Source organism: Phascolarctos cinereus, unplaced genomic scaffold, assembly GCF_003287225.1.
Source record: "Phascolarctos cinereus isolate Bilbo 61053 unplaced genomic scaffold, phaCin_HiC Scaffold_4;HRSCAF=312, whole genome shotgun sequence".
In the NCBI taxonomy this organism is placed as follows: Eukaryota; Metazoa; Chordata; class Mammalia; order Diprotodontia; family Phascolarctidae; genus Phascolarctos; species Phascolarctos cinereus.
Window position 1 is genome coordinate 15,354,854 of NW_027555847.1, and position 15,660 is coordinate 15,370,513.

Consider the following 15,660-nt stretch of genomic DNA (forward strand, 5'->3'; position numbering starts at 1 on the left):
AGTCAAAAATAGAACTTATTTGGATTAGAACTCATTTTTGTGTATTACTTTAAAGTTATAGAGTACTTTGCTTCTACAGTATTGAGGCTGATTGAGTAAATTCATCATCACCCTACCCCACTTCTTCCTTAATCAGCTTAGAAGCAATTGGTGGTGTAGTTTAGACTAAGTATGAAGAACCTTGAGCAATTAAGAATCATGTTTCCCAGGAAGAGTGCTTGGATTGACTGAGGAACTTTGATTATGTCCTGTAGGGCTTATATAAAATGAGGGAGAATTCATGAGGGATTCTAGCAAGTGGTGAAGAGAAAGAATTCTAGCTAACCCCAGTAGGAGCTGATTGGGGGTGGGGGTAAAGAGGCTCTAAATCCCAGGCCTTGATCTGACATCATCTCTGTCCCTCTCCCCAACTCTCACTCCCTTTTACTGGAGAAGGACCTCAAAAATTACAGAGACCTGGAGGACTTCCTGTCCTCCCACTGGTACTCTAGCAGGGTTACTGGAAAAGCTAATTATTTTTTATGCATCAGAGCCAAGGACAGTCTAAACATAGGCTCCCAGTTTTACAAAGAGCCCCAAAGAAAAAGACTACTCCATACTCAAAGGGAACATCTTTAAGACTCACAAAAAGACTTCCAAGAACTGGGACTTACCCATTTGCCCCAAGAGCCCTCTAAGCTTGAACCCACTGTCCTTAGGACTCAGTATACATTAGTGGGAGAATATGTATTAGACTTTCGGAATAATTTTTTTTTTTAACCAACTGCTTCACTTGTGCTGCCATAATAAAATGCCCCTTTGTAAAGGAGAATTAAATCTGACTAACTGAGAACTGATAAGCATGTCAGCGGTGGTATGGGAATGTGTGCACCAAAGCACCACAAAAGACATATTTTACAGATGAAGAAACTGAGGCAAACAGAGATGAAATGACTTGGTCTGAGGCACACAGCTATTGTGTATCTTTGGATACTTACTTTGTAAGAATTTGAACCCAACTTTTCCTAATTCTGAGCCTAGCCCTCTACCCACTGCACCATCAAGTTACCTAGAGATATTTTGGAAGTGTTTGAGGCAAAGTTTTTTTTCTCCAATTGACTACTTCCTGTCTCATCGTAGTCATATTAATTTTATATATAAGATTTTGAATTTCATGTTATTGAAATGACCTGCTTTATCTTTTGTGGCCATCTCTGTCCCTTGTTTGATCCAGAATCAACCAGCAAAATAAATAAATAAATAAATAAATACATAAAGACAGAACCGAAAAGAGCCAACTAGCTATAGCTGCATAAGGTACCTGATCCCCTTCTCTTGTTTTTGATTTATTATATGACCTTTAATATTTGGGTCAGGGATAGGTTGTGTCATACGGTGGTGTTGGTCAAAATCCAACTTCTGCCAGACTGTTTCATAGTTTTCCCAGCAATTCTTATTCAATAGGGAGGTCTTTCCTAAGATGTGGGTGTTAGTTTATGCGTTCAGTGTTTTTCCTGATTCACTTTTATTTCATCTGTCCCATTGACCTATCTACCTGCATTTTAACGAACAGCAAATAGTTTAGATGGGTACTGCTTTATATTGTAATTTGAGGTCTGAGGCAACATTCCACCCCCTTTCATTCCCACTTTTAAAATTATTTCCCTTGAGATTCTAGACCTTTTGTACTCCAAATGAATTGTATCATTATTTTGCCTAGTGATATAAAATATATGGGCAGGTAGGTAGCACAGTGCAAAGACTGTTGGGCCTGGAGTCAGAAAGACTCCTCTTCCTGAGTTCAAATTTAACCTCAGACGCACTAGCTGTGTGACCCTGGCAAATCATTTAACCCTATTTGCCTCAGTTTCCTCATCTGTAAAATGAGCTGGAGAAGGAAATGGCAAACCACTCCAGTATCTTTGCCAAGAAAACCCAAATGGGGTCACGAAGCACCAGACATGACTGAAAAAGGATAAAATATACCCTTGTTAGTTAGATTGGTATAGCATTGAGTCCATAGATTAGTTTGGTAGTATTATTTTTCTTTACTGGCATAGCCGAGCCATGATCATTTAATGTCCTTTTAGATATTCGAGTTCTTTGTTTAAAGAGTATTTTCCAAAGGTGTCTGTATTGATGACGAATACAGCTTGGTGGACTAATTTTGAGATTTTTAATGCATTGTGTGTGTTTATTTTGGATACGTTTTAAATTTGTATTGTTTCCTTTTTATTATTTCCACCTCCATTTTATGACAGCTGTGGAGAAATGTAGGGTTGTGTGGGCTTATTTTGTATACTGTTACTTTGCTGAAGCTATTGTCTCAGTTTCTTTGCTGATTCTGTAAGATTTTCTAGTAAACCATCATATAATCAGCAAATGGGGATAGTTTTGTCTCTTCTTTGTCTATCTATTTTCATACATTCATTTTTATTGCTTTTTTCAGTTTACAAACATTTTCTCTCCATTTCACTTCCCTTTTCCCTTACTAAAAAAAAGGAAGAACACCTTTGTGACAGATATTCATAGTCAAGCAAAATGATTCTCACCTTGGTCATGTCCAAAAAATGTAGGTCTTATGTTGTACCCTGAGTCCATCACCTCTCTATAAGGAGGTGAGGAGCATGATACATCTTTAATCCTCTGAGAGTGTGATCTATCATTGCATTGATCTGACTTGTCGATATTTCAAATTTGTTTTTTACTTTTAATGTTGTTGTTCTTCTGGTTCAGCCCACTTCATTCTGTGTCAGTTCATGGACACTGCACCCCTTTTCTTGGAACTGTCAATTTCATCATTTATGATGGCACAATAATATTAAATCACATGACTATGCCGTAATGTGTTCAGTCATTACCCAAATAATGAGCATCCTTTTAGAGTCCAGTTCTTCACCATCACAAAAAGACTTGCTGTGAATATTGTTGTACATAGGGACCCTTTTCCTCTTTGATCCCATTGGAGAATAGTTTGCCAGTCTTTATGCCTTTAACTTCTTTCTCAGCTTTTATTGATCTCACTAGCATTTCCTTAATTACAATTTCTATTCAATAATGCTGGTCTATAGTTCTCTTCTTTTTTTATTTTTCTGTGTTTTGAGTATTAAAATGATATTTTCCCCAAAGGAGTTCAGTAGAATGCTTTCTTTTTCATTTTTGAGAATACTTTGTATAATAGTATTGGTAATCTTCTTTAAAATTTGATAAAAATTTCCAGTAAATCTATCCAGATCAAGGTACAAGGGGTTACTATACCTCTGTTGAATAGATAGTGGAGTATAGCAAATGCAGTGGGTTTCCCACTGAGTTGAGAATTTGTCTGTAACTACAGAATAGTAGATCGACATCTTGGCCGGGAACGAAATTGACGACACCTCCTGCTTTTCTTTGGATGTGACACCAGAAACATTATTCGTGGAGCAGTGGAAAGAACACTAAGAGTTAGGAAGCCTGGCTGCAAGGTTTCCCTCTATCGTTTACTGTGTGACCTTTCTAGGCCTCTGTTTTCTCACCTCTTTGATATGAGGCTTAGAAGAATTGACCTAATTTCTCTGATTTTTATTGTGACCCTGCTTATTTTCCCCATAGGGTATAAATGGATATATATTACATAAATGGATATATATTATATAAATGGATATATATGCATATAAATGGATATATGAATGGTATAAATACGTTTAGAGAAAAGAAAAGAATGCTTAGGAAGGGATAGAGGGCCATCTGTTTGCTGCCTTCGTGACCCTTGGAGAAGATTGCCCTGGAAAGCCCTTCAGGGTCGTCCCTCAGCCACGTGGAGCCCCATCCAGGTGAACTTTCTCTCACTATTCCCCAGGTCCTCAATCTTTTCATCGCCCTGCTGCTCAACTCCTTCAGCAGAGAGGAAAGAGGAGGGAATGGGGCAGGAGAGGTGAGGAAGACCAAGCTGCAGCTTGCTTTTGATAGGTTCCACCGGGCATTTCATTTTGTGAAACGTGCCATCTGGCAGTTTTGTAGCAGTTCTTTCAAGAAGCAAAGGTTTAGAAAGCCAAAGGACGTGTCCAAAAAGCAAAAGGCTCAGAATAAAGACATTATTCCACTGGAGTCGGGAATAAACCGAGAGCAAGCAAACCATGAAAAATTTTGCCCTCAGGATGAGACCAGTCCCCCTGGGTTCACAGGCCTGGGCTGTATACAGGAGAATTTGAATGCTAGGCATCCTTCACTTGTTAAAGCCCCACTTGCTGAAGGAGAAGAAGATGAAGATAGTGAATCTCTAGATGAAGATGAGCCCCAGGATTTCATGGAAACAGAGTTTTGTAAACAGGTATGAAAGCTTAAATTTGGTATAATGACAATAAAAAGTTGTTGATCTAATCAATTTTTTATAATTTTATTTTTTAATTAATAAACATTTTTCTTTTCTTCCCATACCCCAATTAAAAAAAAGAAAAACAAAAGTCTGATAAATTTTTTTTTACAAATAATTAAAAATATAATTCTACACCTCGGATCCATCACCTCTCTGTCATGAGTTAGGTAGCATAGATCGTCACTAGTTTTCTGGAATCATGGCTGGTCATCCCAGTGATCAGATACCTCACATAAAAAAGTCAGCTATTAACCACGTGTCCAGCTCTGTGATTGTGGGGCTAGGTGTGGGTGGGATGAAAAGAGTATATTACATGATCCCTTCCCTTCAAAGAGCTCATGACTCAGCTGTCAGTACACAAGATACCTGTGAAGTCTGAAATTTTGGGAATGCTACCAAATATATAAGAGTAGGGGATCCTAGAATCTCAGAATTTGAAGGGGCTTCAGGTCATGTGACAAATGATAAGGCCTCTTTTTTTTTTTGCTGGATGGTGGTGACCATGGTCACTGCCCAATAGTCCCATAGAAAACACAACCAAACATTTGACCCTAGAAACTTCTTATTCATCTTAGTGATATTTGCATTCTTTGTGTATATTATTCTCTTAATTCTGATTATTTTGCTGTTAGTTAATATAAATCTTTCAAGATTTCTCATATTAATAATTTCTTACTAAACAATAACATTCCATCATATTCTTATATCATAGTCCTTTCAGCTTTTCCCCTATTGATGAACACCCACCTTATTTTCAGTTTTTTGCTTCCCAAAGATGGTTGCTATAAATATTCAGGCATCTAGTAGACCTTTGTTCTTGTGTTTGAATGCCAGATAGTGGAATCATTGGGTAAAGGGTGTATGACTAACAGCTTAGTCACTTTTCTTGCATAATTCCAAACTGATGTCCAAAGCGGTCCAGCTCCATAAAAAGTCTGTTGAGGTGCCCGCCTTCCCACAGCCTCCTTAACATTGAGTGCTTTTATTTTTGTCATCTTTGCCAATTTCCAGGGTATGAGATTCAATCTCAGAACGTTTTAAATTTAAGTTTCTTCTGTTATTAGTGATCTGGAGGGGAGTGTGTCTGTAGAGTTTTGAGACCAAAAAAAGGAAGTAGAGGGATACCAAGTTATTAAAAAATGAGAATTCATTATAAAGGGTTTAACAGAGGAGCTCAGGGATGAAGTATAAATACCCAGAAGTAGTCAAACAAAAATAAGATTGAAAATTTCAACCAGGATAGAGAACAGGAGGAATTCTGCTATGGCTTGCATTGAGTGCAATATCACATGCAAGGCTTGTTTTTCTGGCAGTTAAATGTCTGCTATCACTATGTTAGACAAATTCAGAACTGGTTGGATGTCTGCACCCAAAAAGTGGGTACTAGTGGTTCAATGTCAGCTTGGCAGGACATGTCCAAGAGATTACCCGTGCTTGGCTCTGGTCTATTTAATAGGTTTTTTTTTTTTTTAGAAATCAGTGATTTGAATTAAAGCATAGAAAAAATGCTTGTTAAATTGCATGTGACACAAAGTTGGGAGGGCTGGCTAACACACAAGATGACAAAGCCAAGATCCTGAAAGGTCTTAACAGGCTAGAACCTTGGGCTGAATCTAATAAGGTGAAATTCAGGAGGGATAAATGTAAATTTCTACACATAGGTCCAAAAAATCATCTTCACAAGTATAAGACAAAGAAGACATGAAAAAGATCTGTAAACTAAATAGGAATGAGCAGAGTGATGCAGCAACCAAAAAAGCCAACATGAGCCTGACCTCTATTTAGAGAAGCATGAAGAAGAGAATGATCTTACTGCATTCTGCGTGGTCTGACCTCACTTGGAGATTTGTATGCAATTCTGGGTGTAAAGACTTTGATAAACTATAGTGCCCAGAAGAAGGCATCCAGATGGGAAAAGGACCTTGAATCCATGAAATATGAGGAATGATTGGAGGAACTAGGGATGGACAGTCTAGAAAAGAGAAGGCTCCAGGGGCATATGTTGCTGGAGGGCTGCCATGTGTAATCAATTGATTAACAAGAATTCATTAAGCATTTAATATTCAATGGGCATTGTGCTAAGTCCCAAGGATACAAAAAAAAGGCAAAAAAGTCCTTGTTTTTAAGGAACTTATATTCTAATTAGGGGAGCCAACATATAAATAAATAGGTACATACAGGGTGCATCTAGAGTAGATAGATGGACAGTAACTTTAGAGGGGAATACTATAGCACAGAGGTTCTTAACTTGGCATCCATGAACCTGGGTCCAGGGTCCAGGATGCTGGGATTGTATGCTTATTAATATTTTTGTAACCATATGTCAATATAATTGGTTTCCCATCTTCATCAGATGCCAAAGGTGTCCATGACCCCCTCAAAGGTTAAGAAACCCTATTCTAGCAGCTGGGGCACCAGGAAAGGTCTGAAGAAGGTAGGGTTGGAGCTGGGGCTTAAAGGTAGCCAGGGATTTGGAGAGGCTAAGGGGAGGAGTGAGAGCATCTGGGAATTTCCTTCTCTTTGCACTCTGAGTTTTGCACTGGAAATGACAGAACAAAAAGGATGAATGAAAACACATTGAAGTGCCTACTGTGTGCCAGGCACTAGGTTAGGTGGTACGGATCCAAATTCAAACGTAAGACCAGCCCTGCCTTCAATGAGCCCTCAATGAGTGGGGACAGACAACACAGGAGTAGTGGCCAGGGAAGGGAATTTGGGCTGGAGGAGTCACAACAATGGTGAGTGCAGGGAGCTGATCGCCATGTCTTTCCAGAAGCAATGTTAGCATGGAGTTGATTGCTGACCCCAGAGCAGGAGGTGGAAGCTGGGTGTGGGGTTGGAAAGGAAAGGGTTACACAGCTGGTAGCAGGGCTGATGGCTAACTGTCCATGGTGGGTGAATGTGAAGCATGGTCAAGGGCCAGCTCCATATAGCGAATCATGTGAGTTTGCAATCATTCATCAATCAGGACAGCTCAGAGCTGGTATCAGAGTTTCAAGCTGAGGGAGGGGAGTGTGGTCTTTGCAGGTATGGTATGGAGGCTGCTGTTACAGAGGGGGAAATTAAGGCAGAGACAAAGAAAAATAGCAGGGAGTTGATACCCAAGATAAGTAAAGGACACATAGACAGCCTTGGGCAGAGGGACCTCCAAGGAACTAGAAAGAGGGAGGAGGTAACAGGGTGTGGGTTTGGTTTTCTGGCAAGCTCAGCATCAGGTCCTTGGTATAGCCTTGTTGCCCATGGTGCAATGGGCTTTGGGGGAAGAATACTGAGTGAACTCAGGATGGGCATCAATTTGGTTTTTTTTCACCAGTGTTTTCTTGGATTCTGGTTGTCGTGGACCATGGAGAAAACTGGAGTTGCTTTATCTTTGGCACATAAATTCTACTATGGAGTGGTTCAAGAGATCATGGGGATCAGAGAAAATGTCTAGTCTTCCATCTTGTTGGTTACATGACTCAGACATTCACTCCTTTAGTTATAATGCTTTTTTTCCAGTTACTGATTTAGATTACAGACAGAAAGATTTTTTGAAGTTATAGAATCCAATTTTGGACAGAACAAATACATCTAACAGGATTATAGGGCTCAAAGATTTATTTGTGGGAGGGGATTTAGACTAGTCTAAGCCTCTCCTTTTACAGATGAGCAAACTGACACTCAAGGAGGGAAAACTCACTCTCTCTCTCTCTCTCTCTCTCTCTCTCTCTCACACACACACACACACACACACACACACACACACACACACACCACAGGGTAACAAATCCTGGATTCACTCCTAAGTTCTTTGACTCTTAAAGTGAGTTCTTTTTCCTCTTCATCTCATCTTCTCTCTTCTGTTCCACATTGACTCTTAACTTGTTTCATGATAAATAAGATGTCCAAAGAAAAATGTGACTTGTCTGGAAATTTTTGTGGCAGGAAGAAAAGGAGTGTATGAGCCCGGGAGCTGTGAGTGGAGAGGTTGATGTATTTTCTGAAGATGGCACTGAATGGACAGCACAAAAATTGAAAGAGGTAATTCTGTCAGATGAGCATCCCAAAGGTTAAGTCTGTGGACAACCCCCATGTACTGACTTTGCTCAGATGGTCTCCTGAGAAGCCAGAATGGGAACACTTTGGGGGTAATGCAGGCCAGCTGGGACAACAGGAAGAGGAAGACCTTTTGAAGAATCTCAATTTCTATTTCTTTTATGACTGAAGCACCCAGCCTTTGGTGGCTGACCTTTCTCTGCCTTGGCCATCAGAGTAGCTTTCTTTCCATGTTCTCAAGAGGCAGTAGCAATACTCTCTAACATATAGCTCTGTTATTCAGAAGTAGCATGATACATTGAAAAGAGTATTGGGTTTGGATTCTGAGCACATGAGTTCAATTCTGCCATTTACTAGCTATGTGACCTTGGATGAGTCAGTCACTTTCTCAGGGTTTCAATTTCTTTATCTGTCAAATGAGGATATGGATTAAATCATCCCTAAGGTCCCTTCCAATCTGAATAGTCTATGAGTTTATGGGAAGAGGACCTCTCCCTCTAATGCCTGACCTAGAACATAAGGAGGTGAAGAGGACAGGTGAAAAAGAGGCATAGCATTGAAACTTGTATGGTTTATGGTGATCTGGGCCCTTTGTTGGAGATGAAGAGACTAGGTTCACATACTTTCTACAGTATGTGACAATAATAAGGGACATTTATATTGTATTGCAACATTTGCCAAAGTGCTTTCCATTTATTAGCTCCTTTGGGTCTTAAAAAACTCCTGATCCCATTAGTGTGCAGAGATTCAGTTACTGTCCTTATTCTGATGTTTCCCAGATCTCTTATCTGGCCCCAACCTCTCTCTTAACCTCAAGACTCACATCACCAGCTTCCTATTAGACATCTCAAGCTGGATGTTCTCTAGATACCTTAAACTCAACAAATGCCAATCTGAATTCTTTACCTTTCCCCACTCCCCAATTCCCCCTGTATTGTTTTAACATTTTTATTTTGTTTTTTATTTGTGGAATAAAACGTGCATTGCCATCTTCCCAGGCACCCAGGGTCACAACCCAGGTGCCATCCTTGATTCTACTCTCTCTCCTTCCTCATATCCCCTGCATGCTTTCTTCTCTCTTCTGATATTGCCACCACCCTGACATGGTCCCCCTTCAGCTAATGCCTGGACTATTGCAATACCTGATGGTTGGTTTGCCTGCCTCAAAAATCTCCCCACTGCTCAGTCTATCCTCCATTCAGCTTCTAAATTCATCTTCCTAAACTGAAGATATGATCATGTAACCCATCAATCTACTGTATTCAGTCAGTCTCCCATTCAATACATTCCTCTTACCTCTAGGATCAAATCCCAAATCCTCTAGCATTCAAATCCCTTCATAACCTGCCCCTCCCCTTTCCAATCTTTTTACACCTTACACCCCACCACGTATTCTCCAATCCAATGATACTGGCCTCTTTGTGTTCCTTGAGCAAGAACCTCCATCTCCAGACTCTGGGTATTTTTTTTCTGGTTGTCCCCCATGCCTGGAAGGCTGTCTCTTTTTCTCTCCATATCCTGGCTACCCTCTTCCTTTTTCCCAGCTAAAATCCTACCTTCCATAGGAAGCCTTTCCCAATGCTTCTTAACTCTAGTGCCTTCCCTCTTTGGCTTATTTTCACTTTGTCCTGTATATAGCTTGTTTCTGCAGTTATTTGGACAAAACTGGTGGCTCAGTGGATAAAGCACTGGGCCTGGGGTAAGAAAGACTAAAGTGGAGGGAGAGTTGGTGAGTGACTTTTTGTTCACAGATGACTGTGCATTCAATACAGCCTCAGAGGCTGAGATGCAACAGAGTACGGATCAATTCTCTGCTGCTTGTATTGGCCTGACAATTAGCACCAGGAAAATGGATGTTCTCCCCCAGCCAGCTCTGCACAATAGCAAATGGAGACATTTTGAACACTGTGGACAAGTTCATTTACCTTGGCAGTATACTTTCCAGGGATGTACACATTGGTGATGAGGTTGATGCATTCATTGCCAGAGCTAGCTCAGTGTTTGGGAGGCTCTGAAGGAAAGTGTGAGAAAAGAGGCTGCCTACCAAACTGAAGGTCTACAGAGCCATTGTGCTGGCTGATCTCATTGTTGTATGCCTGTGAAACCTGGACAGTAGACCGGCCCCTTGCCAGAAAATGGAATCACTTCCATTCGAATTGTCTTAGGAAGATTCTGAACATCATCTGGCAAGATAAAGTACCAGACACTGAGGTCCTTTCTGAAGCTGAACTGCCAAGCATTCACACTCTACTGCAGAGAGCCCACCTCCAATGGCAGTCTTGTGTCAATGCCAAATGTATGCTTGCCTAAAAGACAGTTTTACAGAGAACTTGCACAAGGCCAGTGCTCACGTGGTAGTCAGAAGAAATGACACAAGGATGATCTTGAGGTCTCTCTGAAGAACTTTAGAATCCATTTGTGACATGGGAGATCCTAACAAAGGACAGATTAGTGTGGCATGCCTGCATCAAAGAAGTACTGTGCTCTATGAGCAAAGTGGAAGTACAGCAGCTCAAATTTAGAGACATCTCCGCTCCAAATGTTCATATGGATTATTGGTGCCCCACCTGTGGTTGTATTGGTCTGATCAGCTATAGTCGGACACACTGTGCATTCACCCCAACATAGTGATGCCATTTTGGTCCTCTTCTAGCACAAAGGACAACAGCCCACCAACAGATATTATTTATTCCTGTTTACAGATGAGGAAGCTGGGCTCAGAAAGGCTAAAAGACTTGTTCATGGTCTCATAGCTAGTAAGAGTTCGAAGGAGAATTTGAACTCAGGTTATCCTGGCTTCAGTCAACCATTTTATTCATTTGATCACACTTTCTCATCAAGTCCTTTCAGGGTATATAGCTCATGGTGGTGGGGATGACAGGAGGGAGAATTATATTTTTAAAAGACTTGTATCTTTTATTCCCAGAGAGAAGCTAATGTATTCTTTCTGGGAGTTAGGGCTGTTCTTGGCCCTGGGCAAGAATTACAAGCTACTTGGTTCTTGCCTGGTACTTCTAGGCCCTCAGAAGGCCTTCTAGGAAGCTAAACATTTGTCTTGCCTCGTATCTGACCATTGGAGCCAGCTGGTTATCTAATCAGCTGCAGCTGGGAGGAGGCTGTTACTTAATGATTTTTTCCCTTCTTTTGTGCTTCTCCTTTGTAGAAGTTTGACACGATCAGCTATCTATCTAACTGCAGCACCATTGATCTGAAGGATCTCAATTTGTTGATTCCTGAAATGATTCCTGAAAAGGGGCCTGAGAGATGTTTGCCCAAAGGTAAAGGGTAGCTTTATGGAGTTTGGGTTACATGAAACTTCCTCCTGAAGTCTGTATGTGAGCCCCCTAAGTGAGGGAGTTCCTCAGTTTTGTTCTAGCTCCTCCTCTTCCTCCCCTCTTCCTCCCCTCCTCCTCCTTCTCCTCCTCCTCCTCCTTCTTCTCCTTCTCTCTCTTTCTTTCTTTCCCTTTCTCACTCTCTTCTTCTCTCTCTCTTTCTCTCTCTGTCTCCCTATCTCTCCAATCTCATCAACTCCCATGGGTTTAACTATCATCTCTATGCAGATGACTCCCAGACTTCTATATATACCTCCAATCTCCCCTTTGAGCTGTGGCCTTATGCCTATTGGACATTTCAAATTGGATATCCAAGGAACATCTTAAACTCAAATTCAAAACAAAACTTAGTATCTTTTCTCCAAACCCTCCCCTCTTTCAAGCTTCCCTATTTCTGTTGAAGGTCTCACCATCCTTCTAGTCTCCAAGGTTTTCAACTTTGATGTTATCCTTGGTTCATCTGCTCTCTAGCATGTCCAGTCAGTTGTCAAAGCATAGCATTTCTATCTCCACAACCCCTACAACATCTCCCATGTCTGACCTATTTTTTCCACTCACATGAGTATCATCTTAGTTCAGGCCTTCATCACCTTTCGCCTACCTTTTTTTAGACTTTTATTATTTTTTTTTTTGGTTAACAAAAATCTATTTTCTCTCCCTTCTACCTCCTGCTTCCTTCATTGGAAGAAAAAACAAAAACTTTTAAAACAAACATACATAATCTTACAAAACTAATTCCTACATTGCTTGAGTTCAAAAACTTCATGTCTCAGATGCTTAATATTGGATCTGTCGCCTCTCTGTCAGGAGTTGAGTAGAATGCTTCATTGGTCCACTGGAATCCTGGTTCATCATTACATTGATCAAAGTTCTTATGTCTTTCAAAAATGTTTGCCTTTATAGAGTTATTGTTTTCTTAATTCTGTTCATTTCTTTCTGCACCAGTTCACGTCTCCCTTGGTATCTCTGAAACTTACCCATTTCATAATGTAATCCATTTTTCTAAAATATTAATATTTCATAGTTTCTTTAGCCATCCCCCCAGTTGATGGGCATCCCCTTAATTATCAGTTATTTGCTACTACAAAAAGAGCTCCTATGAATATTTTTAACGTATGGGTCTTTTCACCTTTCCTTTTATTTCTTAGGAATATAGGCCTAGTAATGGTATTGCTGAATCAAAGTAGTTTTGGGATATAGTTCCAAATCATTTTCCAGATTGGCTGGACCAGTTTGCAGTTCCATTGACAATGTGTTAACATTTCTGTCACTCATTCAACATTTGTCATTTTCCTTTTTTGTCAACTTTGCCAATATAATGGGGGTGAGGTAGAAACTTAGAGTTGTTTTAATTTGCCTTTCTATAATTATTAGTGATTTAGAGCATTTCCCCCCATATGGTTATCAATAGCTTGTGTTTCTTCCACTGAAAATGGCCTTTTCTTATCCCTAGCTCATTTATTGATTGGTTATAGGCTCTTGTTTTTACAAATCTGAATAAATTTCTTATGTATCTTGGAAATTAGACCCTTAACAGAGAAACTGCTTCAAAGATTTTTCTCTCCAATTACCTGCTTTCCTTTTAATTTTATTGGTTTTATTTATGCAAAAGCTTTTTAAATTTTAATAATCAAAATTATCAATTGTATCATCTACATCTATTCCTTGTTTGGTCATGAATTCTTCTTCTGTCCATAGATCTAAAAGGCCACTTCATTTATGTTGTCACCCATTATGTCTCAGTCATGTCCTTTTTGAAATTATCTTAATATACTGTATATGTAGGCCTACATCTAATTTCTGCCAGACTGAATTCTAGTTTTTCCAGAAGTTTTTGTCAAATGAGTCCTTACCCTAGTTGCTAAAGTCTTTAAAAAAAATGATGTTTTATTTTTTCCCCAATTACATGTAAAAACAATTTTTAACATTTGCTTTTTAAAATTTTGAATTTCAAATTCTCTCCTTCCATCCCTTCCCTCTCCCTTCAGCAAGAAGGTGAACAATTTAATAGAGGTTATACATGTGCAGTCATGCAAAGTATATTTCCATATTAGTCATGTTGTGAAAAAAAACATAGATGAAAATACCTAAGAAAAATAAAGTTATTTAAAAGTATTTTTTTGATTTGCATTCAGACTCCACCAGTTCTTTCTCTGGAGATGGATAGCATTTTTCATCATAAGTCCTTCAGAATTGTCTTGGATCATTGTATTGCTAATACTACTGTTACTGTGTACACAATTTTTCCTGTTCTGCTAACTTCATTTTGCATCAGTTCATGTAAGTCTTTTCAGGTTTTTCTGAGAGCATCCTGCTCATCATTTCTTATAATAGCACAGAAGTATTCCACGACAATCATATGCTAAAACTTGGTCAGCCATTCCCCAAATGATGGGCCTCCCTTCAATTTCCGATTCTTTGCCACCACTAAAGGACCTACTATAAATATTATTCTATATATAGGTCATTTACCTTTTTCTTTAATCTCTTTAGAATACAGACCTAGTAGGATATGCATGGTTTTATAACCCTTTAGGCATAGTTCCAAATTGCTCTACAGAATGGTTGAATCAGTTCACAACTCCACCAACAGTGAATTAGTGTCTCAATTTCCCCATATCCCTTCCAACATTTGTCATTTTCATTTTCTATCATATTAGCCAATCTGATAGATGAGGTATTGTACCTAGGAGTTTTAATTTTCATTTCTCTAATCAATAGTGATTTAGAACAATTTTTATATGACTATAGATAGCTTTGATTACTTTGTCTGAAAACTGTCTTTTCACATCCTTTGACCATTTATCAATTGGGAAATAGCTCTTATTTTTATAAATTTGACTAAGTTCTGTATATATTTGAGAAATGATATCTTTATCAGATACTAGCTGTAATTTTTCCCACAATTATGATTACTAACTATATTTCCCTCCATCCTATTTTCCCCCTGTTTATTCTATTCTCTTTCTCTCCTTTCAACCTGTCCATCCTCAAAAGTGTTTTTCTTTTGACTACTGCCTCCCCCAATCTACCATCTCTTCTATCAGCTTCCCCCTTTCTCTTATCCCTTTCCCCTCCTACTTTCCTGTAGGATAAGATAGATTTCTGTACCCAACTGAGTGTATATGTTATTCCTTCTTTGAACCAATTCTGAGAAGAGTAAAGTTCAAGCCCTCCTGTCCACCCCCATTTTCCCTTCCACCATAAAAGCTCTTTCATGCCTCCTTTCATGTGAGATAATTTCATCCATTCTATTGTTCCCTTCCACCTTCTCCCAATGCATTCTTCTTTCTCACCCCTTAATTTAATTTTTTTTAGAAATCATCCCATCATATTCAACTCACATCCACGCCCTATGTCTTTATATGTTCCTTCTAACTGTTCTAAAAATGATAAAGTCTATTAGGAGTTACAAATATCATCTTCCCATGTAGGAATGTAAGCAGTTTAACCTTACTGAATTCTTTATGATTTCTCTTTCCTGTTTATCTTTATATGCTTCTCTTGTGTCTTATATTTGAAAGTCAAATGTTCTATTTAGCTCTGGTCTTTTCATCTGCAATGCTTGAAAGTCTTCTGTTTCATTGAATGTCCATTTTTCCTCCTGAAGGATTATGCTCAGTTTTGCTGGATAGGTGATTCTTGGTTGTAATCCTATATCCTTTGCTCTCCAAAATAACATATTCCAAGCCCTGCTGTCCTTTAATGTAGGATTTTAATGCTAAATCTTATGTTATCATGACTATGGATCCATGATATTTGAATTGTTTCTTTCTGGCTACCTCCAATATTTTCTCCTTGACCTGAAGTTCTGGAATTTGGCTATAATATTCCTGGGAGTTTTCATTTTGGGATCTCTTTCAGGAGGTGATTGGTGGATTTGCTCAATTTCTATTTTACCCACTGGTCCCAGACTATCATGGCAGTTTTCCTTGATAATTTCTTGAAAAATGATGTCTA

The 15,660-nt window shown here is 39.2% G+C and overlaps 1 protein-coding gene across 1 annotated transcript in view; it reads left to right on the forward strand.

Moving 5' to 3' along the window:
- The window catches only part of SCN11A (sodium voltage-gated channel alpha subunit 11), a 150,645-nt gene that overhangs the window by 83,463 nt on the left and 51,522 nt on the right, over nucleotides 1-15,660 (forward strand). The window contains exons 21-23 of the mRNA XM_078152077.1: nucleotides 3,818-4,288; nucleotides 8,258-8,353; nucleotides 11,532-11,646. Coding sequence (XP_078008203.1) covers nucleotides 3,818-4,288; nucleotides 8,258-8,353; nucleotides 11,532-11,646 — 682 coding nt within the window. The remainder of the gene's footprint in view (nucleotides 1-3,817; nucleotides 4,289-8,257; nucleotides 8,354-11,531; nucleotides 11,647-15,660) is intronic.